Source organism: Grammomys surdaster, unplaced genomic scaffold, assembly GCF_004785775.1.
Source record: "Grammomys surdaster isolate TR1022 unplaced genomic scaffold, NIH_TR_1.0 211, whole genome shotgun sequence".
In the NCBI taxonomy this organism is placed as follows: Eukaryota; Metazoa; Chordata; class Mammalia; order Rodentia; family Muridae; genus Grammomys; species Grammomys surdaster.
Window position 1 is genome coordinate 1,699,489 of NW_021604656.1, and position 7,772 is coordinate 1,707,260.

Genomic DNA, 7,772 nt, shown 5'->3' on the forward strand with positions numbered 1-7,772 from the left:
GTTTGGTTTGGTTTGGTTTGGTTTGGTTTGGTTTGGTTTGGTTTGGTATGGTTTGGTTTGGTTTGGTTTGGTTTGGTTTGGTTTGGTATGATTTAGTTTGGTTTGGTGTGGTGTGGAGTGGTTTGGTGTGGTGTGGTGTGGTTTGGTGTGGTATGTTGTGGTTTGGTGTAGTTTTGGCTATGCTGGTACCCAGCAAGTCTCCAGATCTTCCTGTCTCCACCCCCTCCCAGTGCTGGTTTTACAGTGCATGTGACCACACTCAACTTTCTCACATGGCTTCTGGGAATCAACACTTAAGCCCTCAGGTTGTTTGTGCAGCAAGTGTTCTCGCCCTGAGTCATCTTCCCAGTCTGTCCTATTATTGAAAAAGAAAGACTGAGTGGAACCCTCTTCTGTGTACACAGAGAACATGGCTGAGTGTTTGGAATGGCCACCGGCCCCTCTTGGTAATGACGTCATGTGATTCTAGGCACATCAAGGACAAGAACATCATAGAGCTGGTTCACCAGGTTTCCATGGGGATGAAGTATTTGGAAGAGTCCAATTTTGTGCACAGAGACCTGGCTGCAAGGAACGTGCTTCTGGTCACCCAGCACTATGCCAAGATCAGCGATTTCGGTCTTTCCAAAGCCCTTCGTGCTGATGAAAACTACTACAAGGTAGGACAGCTCAGTGCAGGCTCACCGAGCTGGGTGAGGGGAGAACTCAGTGCAGGCTCACTGAGCAGGCTGAGGGCTCAGTACAGGCCCATGGAGCAGGCTGAGGGCTCAGTGCAGGCTCACCGAGCAGGCTGAGGAGACAGCTCAGTGCATAGTCAAGGTTGCAGGTTATAAAGACGTGGAAAGATAAATGTATGCTCTCTGTATTTTTATTGTAGTAGAAATCTCACTAGTAACCTTGGGGGAAAGTATTCTTAAGATTGATTCTGTCAATCAAGAAACAAAACCCAGAAATACTGTAATATTTCTCAACTGGAGTCTTGTTCAGACTAGCATCCTATGTTGGTGCTTTGTTGTTGTTGTTTGTTGTTTTGTTTTACATGTACTTATCTTGCTCCGTGTGTTTAGGCATGAGTGCCTTAGTGTCCTAATAGAGATCAGAAGACAACTTACGGAAGCTGATTCTCTCTGTCTACCATATATATCGGAGGAATCGAACTCCGAACTTCAGCCTTGACAGCAAGCACCTTACCCACTGAACCAGCTTGCTGGCCCTGAATGCTTGCGCCAACCTACTTTGAAAAATATAAATTGACCTAGTTGATTTTTCTTTTGTTAGACAGGATTTCATGCAGCCCACGTTGGCATCTGTCTCCTGAGTGCTGGGTTATAGGCATATACCACCATGATTGGGTTATTCAGGGGTTCTCCATCTTCCTAATGCTATGACCCATTATCACAGTTCCTCATGTGGTGGTGAGACCCACCAACCATAAAATTATTTCATTGCTACCTCATAACTGTAATTTTGCCACTGTTATGGATTATGTTGCAAATATCTGATGTGCAGGATATCTGATATACGACCCCTAAAGGGGTCACGACCCACAGGCTGAGAACCACTGGGGGCTTTATGCCTGTTGAATGAAGCCACTACTAAGTGAGCCACTTCCTTGGCCCCAGAACTGGTGGATCCTTGAGAGCTTTTTCTGAGCCCTTTTCATTGAATTGACATTGTGAATTTCAGCAGAGGTGGTTTTTCTGCTCCACTCCTTAAACCCAGCTCCTTTGTGCATCGGTGTGTGCACACCTGATTTAACATACAATGTCCATTCTGCTTCCAGGCCCAGACCCACGGGAAGTGGCCCGTGAAGTGGTACGCCCCTGAATGCATCAACTACTACAAGTTCTCCAGTAAGAGTGACGTCTGGAGCTTCGGGGTCCTGATGTGGGAAGCGTTCTCCTATGGACAGAAGCCATATAGAGTGAGCCATGCTTAGCTGTGTGTTTTGTGTCTCAGCCTCCCGTCATTCCGCATAGGTTTATTGCCACGAAAACCTGGACCCCTAGAATCTGGGGATGCCCTGGGGTCTCGCATCACCTTCTAACAATGGGTGGTTAGTGCAACCGACTCTGAGCTTGCACTTATTTGGGGAAATGACATGTGATACTAAGTGAACACATTCCCACTGTGTGCTACACACATACATGCACCAGACACAGCCCCAGACCATCCTTCCTGAGAGTTAAATAGAAATGGTGATACCGACAGCATCAAGTATTTTAGTTGGTAGCATGTGTGTTTTCATGTGTGTGCACACCTGTGTATGCGCATGTGCATGTGTGTGTCTGTGTAGACCGGAGATCATCTTTAGACATCCTTCCTCAGGGACTATCCACCTTGCATTTTAAGACAGTCTCTTCAATAGCCTGAGCTCACCAAATAGGCCAGGCTGGCTAGCCAGTAAGCCCCAGGCATCTGCCTGTCTCTATACCCCAGGACTGGGCTTACAAACTTTCAATACCACTCTTGTCTTTTTATGTGGGTTTGGGGGATTGCACTCAGGTCCTTGTGCTTGCAAGGTAAACACTTTGTAGACTGAACTATCCCGTGTGTGTGTGTGTGTGTGTGTGTGTGTGTGTGTTTCCTGGTGTAGGCAGATCCTAGGGTGTCACTCAATAGATTGTCACAAATGAAACTTCCCACAAAGCTCATTCCCTACATGAGGAATCAAAACAAACTCCAAAGCCTCCCCTCTCTCCTACACACCCAACCCTTCTTATTGAGCAGCCATGTCTGACTCTAGGATTCCAGAAGAGGGACCCCCTAGTCCTGTGACTGATGTCACTTAAAATCGAACAGCCTGTGTTCGTGTTCCAGTGCGTCCGAGAGGGAGGTACTCTTATATGTATATTTTGAAAGCTTATGTGGATTTTCACATCTTAGGGGATGAAAGGAAGCGAAGTGACCGCCATGCTGGAGAAAGGAGAGCGGATGGGGTGCCCTCCAGGATGTCCGAGAGAGATGTACGACCTGATGAACCTGTGCTGGACTTACGAGTGAGTGCCCATCCTTCCCATCATTGACCTGAAGGTTCTAGAAGCAGGTGGTGTAGCTGCTGTCCTAGCTTCATTTCTGTCTCTGACAAAGTGCCATGGCCAAAATATAACTTAGGGGGGAAGGATTTATTTTAACACAGAACTCCAGGTTATAGTCCATGATCACAAGAAAGTCAGGGCGGTAGAAACTTAAACCTTGGTCACCACACATCAGAGAGCTGAGAGAGAAGACTGCACACACACTCCCAGTGCTCAGTTCTCTTTCTCCTTTCTTAGAAAGTCCAGGATTCCCTGGTCCAATGGCAACCAACCCATGGTGGCCTGGGGCTTCACACAAATAACACAATCAAGACAATTCTCTTCCCAAGTGGTTCCAGACTGTGTCAAGTTGACAATTAAAACCAGCCACAGCTGCTGTTATGGAATTTGTGATCCCTGGGAAGAGACCACAGACTTGATTCCATTCTAATTAAAAGATTTATCGATTAGCTACAAGCAGGATGAACAATCTCTGAGCCAGTTTTTGAAATTACTGTGAAGGAGGGCTATGAGGAAGTGTTTGTTGTTGTTGTTGTTTTGAGTTTTTGGTTTCTTAAGAGGAAAACCACAGGAAGACCTTCAATATCTAAACAGGTAACCAAAAATCAGTCTATTCTGCCAAGTTAATTGGTTAAAGCAACTCAAAACAATATTCAGGTATCTGCATAAGCAAGTTATGCATAAGAAGCTAACAAGGCAGTTAGTCATATCATAGCAAGTAGACCGTCACATCTGTACCTTTTTGGGTGGAGATCACAAGTCGGGGTTACTGGGAATGTATCTACCAAGGACTGACGTCAGAGACACACCTAGAGGGTACTGAGACGGATGCCTGGTTTTAGCCATCACTCTGGGTTTAAAAATGAGGCGTGAGTTCTCTTGATACATCAAGAATGTGCTGCCTTCTACATAAATGATGACAGGTGAGCCAGAGATTGACTGTGTTACTAGCCAATCATGCCGCTTCATGGGAGGGACACTACTATATGTATTTTATAACTGTGGGAATGTCAGGCAGACTAGGGCAGGTGTAAAGTCGCCAGCTGTTTCAATTTTATGAGACTATGATGTGGATTGGGAGAAATCACAGAATCCCAGATGTCATCTCAAGCATCTAGAACACTCTTGTCTTTGACAAACTCAGACATATCTGGGAGCATCCCTGCTTCCGAGAATCCTAACATCGAGGCTAGACACAGACAACTCAGTACCGGAAGTCCCCAGATAGTGGCACAGGGTTGGCACATGCCACATTCACAATTGCTCAGCCCACCGGATCTGAGGCCCCATCCCTATTCTTAGGTACAGTGTGTTTTGCCTCCCCTCCATCCCCTGAGAAGGTCAGACACCGTGCACATGGTGAGAGTGTGAATCCGCTATGAGCATGCTCTGCCGTACCTGTGGGGGAGGAGCCCAGCCACTGTGATAACGCCGTCCGGTGCTAGTGCGGTACTCGATGTTAGAAAGCTGAGATTGAGTGTGGGCACGAATTTTTTGAAACCAACTTTTAATAAGCGTTCAACCTCTCCTCTAGCCCACTACCCAGCAGAGGTAGTGAAAGAGAAAAGTTATTAGGACATGGGGGAAGTGGACCTGTTCAGCAATAGTTCTTTGGGAGCGAGCTCGATCCTCTTGGGCAGCAGTTCAGTCCTGTAGCAAACACCAAACATGATTCAGCAGCTGCAGACCAGTCCTCTAGGCAGGCAGACCCCAGGCGTGACCCAGCAGCTGCCGTCCAGTTCGTTCATGCCTTGCTCATCTCAGCATTTAACTTGTTGACAGCACAGACTTGCTGGGCAGAGACTTACGATGCATGGGATTGGGTCTTGACCAGATCACGGCCACAGAGATCTGTGAGTTCTAGCAAGAGCACAAACCAACGCCCCCTCTCCTTGAAAGTGGGTAGGGTGAACTACAGCTGTGTCCATATTCTCCTCTTAAGAATTTGAGCCAAGGAACTAAGGAGATGACTTTATTGGTAAAGTGCTTGGTATGTAACTGTAGAGACCTGAGTTCAGACCCTAGAACCCATGTAAACTGCCAGGCATGGCGGCAAGTGCTTGTGGTCGCAGCACCAGCAAAGAAGATGGAGACAGGAAGATTCCAGATGCTTCCTGGTCAGCCAGCCTCGCCTACTTGATAAGTTCCAGGCAATTGAAAAACCCTGTCTCAAAAAACCAAGGTAGATCGTGTCTGAGGAAGGACACCAAGGTTGTCGCCTGGCCTCCGCACATACTTAGATCACACCGCCAAACACATGTGCACACATACTTATGAAAGTACACAGAGAGACAGAGTCAAACATCTGTACATCCACAGCACAGGGGCAAATGAGGTGTCTTCAGACACAGAAGACATTCTGTACTATAGTGCAAAACTCTTGCAGGTCACAAGGACATGGACAAGGATGCTATAAAGTGGCAGGCTTGAGTTCTGTAGGTTTAGAGCGGGAAGAGACACTCCTGACCACGCTGAGCCCGGGGCTCAATGACCAGCATTCAGCACCACCAGGGGGCACTGTGACTTAATCATGTTTCCACAAGCTTACTGACCAACACTAACACATCTCTCTCTTCCTCCTTCAGTGTGGAGAACAGGCCAGGATTCACAGCCGTGGAACTGCGGCTTCGCAATTACTACTACGACGTGGTTAACTAACAGCTTGGGCGCCTGTCCGTGCACACCTCAGATTCTCAAGCGGTCACTGGAACTTCATTCAGATGACTCGCTCTTAGTTTCATCTCCCTCTGCATGGAGTGAGAGCTAACCAAGCAAAGCTAAGACTCACTCTCATAACAGTTCTGGTCCCAGAGGACAGACAAGCAGCAAGACCTCGGGGCCTGTGGATTTGTCTATCTGGCTTTTATTTCCATCTGTGTGGTTTCCGTTATGGGTCACTTTCGGGAACTGTTTCCAAATTTCTCTTGACGTCATTCTGTTCCTCTGGGTCCAGGATTTTCGTGTCCCCTACAGATCAGAAAAATAAAAAAAAAAGTGCTGTGCCACTTCAGCAAAGGACATAAAGAGAAACGTCACCGGTGCAGTCAGCAGGCCAGAAGGTGGTAAAGGAAAATGGCAAGCCTGAACACCATTTTTTTTTTTGCTCTCGGCCCTGAGACAGAAATACCATGTGGTTGAGATGCTGAGATTCGCTGAGACGCGCTGACTCGGCTTACACGCCCCTGGAGTCCACATCCCTACAGGATGACTTGAAGGCCGCTGTTGTGTGCTTGCAGGAGGAGGTGTGAATAACATTCTGCATGGAGGCTGCTGGGGAAAGGTGGGCTCCCATGATCCTCTTCGACTGAGCAGAGTGTGTCAGGCATGGGTCAGACTCCCTCTCCTCTTTGGAGAGAATGCATCCAGGACTCCTTTTTGCTGCCACAGAATACCCAACCAGCAACTTAGGGAGGAAAGGCTTATTTGGGCTCACAGTTGGAGGGCATAGGCCATCATGGAGGAAAAGATGTTGCAACAGGCAGGATCAGCTTGGTGGCAAGAACCAGAAGCTGGAAGGTTATGTTGTATCCACACTCAGGAAGCAAAGAATAAGCAGGAAGTAGGACCAGGATATAAGGCCCCAAAGCCCACCCTTGGTGTCCACTTAATCCAACACAGCCCCACCTCCCAAAGGTTCCACAGGCCTCTCAGACAGTGAATGCCAACAGCTGATGATCAAGTGTTCAAATGCATGAGCCTTGGTGGGGGAGAGGCATTTCACATTCAAACCACAAGAGGACCCATCCATTTTCTGTTGCTATAACTGAACGGCTAAATAGGGGGAATGTACAAAGGAAAGAAATGTATTTCTTAGTTGTACATCCTTCTTCTCTGAAGGTTGGAACTGCCACCAGCAAGGTGCAGTGCCAGGCAGGGACCTTCCTGAAGGTTACACAGTGAGATATCCTGACAGAGTGGATGAGCCAGCTCAGGTCTGTCTTCCTCTTATGAGCCCCTGATACCATCTCAGAGCCCGCCTTGGGACCCTGCCTCATCTTGATCCTCCCCCAGAGACCACGTCTCCAAACGCCATGCCAATGAACCTAGGTAGTAAGCCTTCAGCGCATGAACCCTGAGGGGACACATTCACACTAGAGCAGATGGCAGCATGGTGACCAAGACCAGCTCAAGATGAGTTTCTGAATGGAATTTTAATTCACAATTAAACCAGAGATGTGACCTTCCCCACAAGTAAGCCTTGCTAAGTGTGACTTTGAGCTGAGGACACATGAGCTGAGAATTTCCCTCTCTCCTCCTAACCTTGGCTAAGGCGTGGCTAATTCTTAGATCATACACCAAGTGTCACCCGTTCACGGCACTTTTGCTGAGGATCTAAAAATTACAAAGGCTGCATAGCCTTCAGTCTAGGTCTAGGGGAATGTACAGATGATGGCATCTCATCTTCACCTCTGAGACACTGTGCCACACAGCCAGGGATGGTACAGGAAGCCCTGTTGGTGGTGGGTTCGATGAACAGAGAAGGTGAAATAGGTGCCTCTCTTTAGACCAGTGGTTCTCAACCTTCCTAATGCTGAGACCCTTCAATACAGTTCTCATGTGGCAGTGACTCCCAACCATGAAGTTTTTTTTGCTACTTCATAACTGCAATTTTGCTACTATTATGCATAGTATAATTATCTGATATGCAGGATATGGGATATGTAAATATCCAGTATGCCGGATATGGGATATGTAAATATCTGATATGCAGGATATGGGATATGTAAATATCTG

The 7,772-nt window shown here is 47.4% G+C and overlaps 1 protein-coding gene across 6 annotated transcripts in view; it reads left to right on the top strand.

Annotated features, from left to right (window-relative positions):
• Syk (spleen associated tyrosine kinase) overlaps positions 1-7,233 on the top strand; it is a 71,726-nt gene extending 64,493 nt beyond the window's left edge. For all 6 annotated transcript variants that reach the window (XM_028771995.1, XM_028771990.1, XM_028771994.1 and 3 more), the window contains 4 exons: positions 470-659; positions 1,784-1,924; positions 2,887-2,999; positions 5,624-7,233. In XM_028771995.1, the coding sequence (XP_028627828.1) occupies positions 470-659; positions 1,784-1,924; positions 2,887-2,999; positions 5,624-5,696 (517 nt within the window). In that variant the 3' untranslated portion in view covers positions 5,697-7,233. The remainder of the gene's footprint in view (positions 1-469; positions 660-1,783; positions 1,925-2,886; positions 3,000-5,623) is intronic.
• The last annotated feature ends 539 nt before the right edge of the window (positions 7,234-7,772 follow it).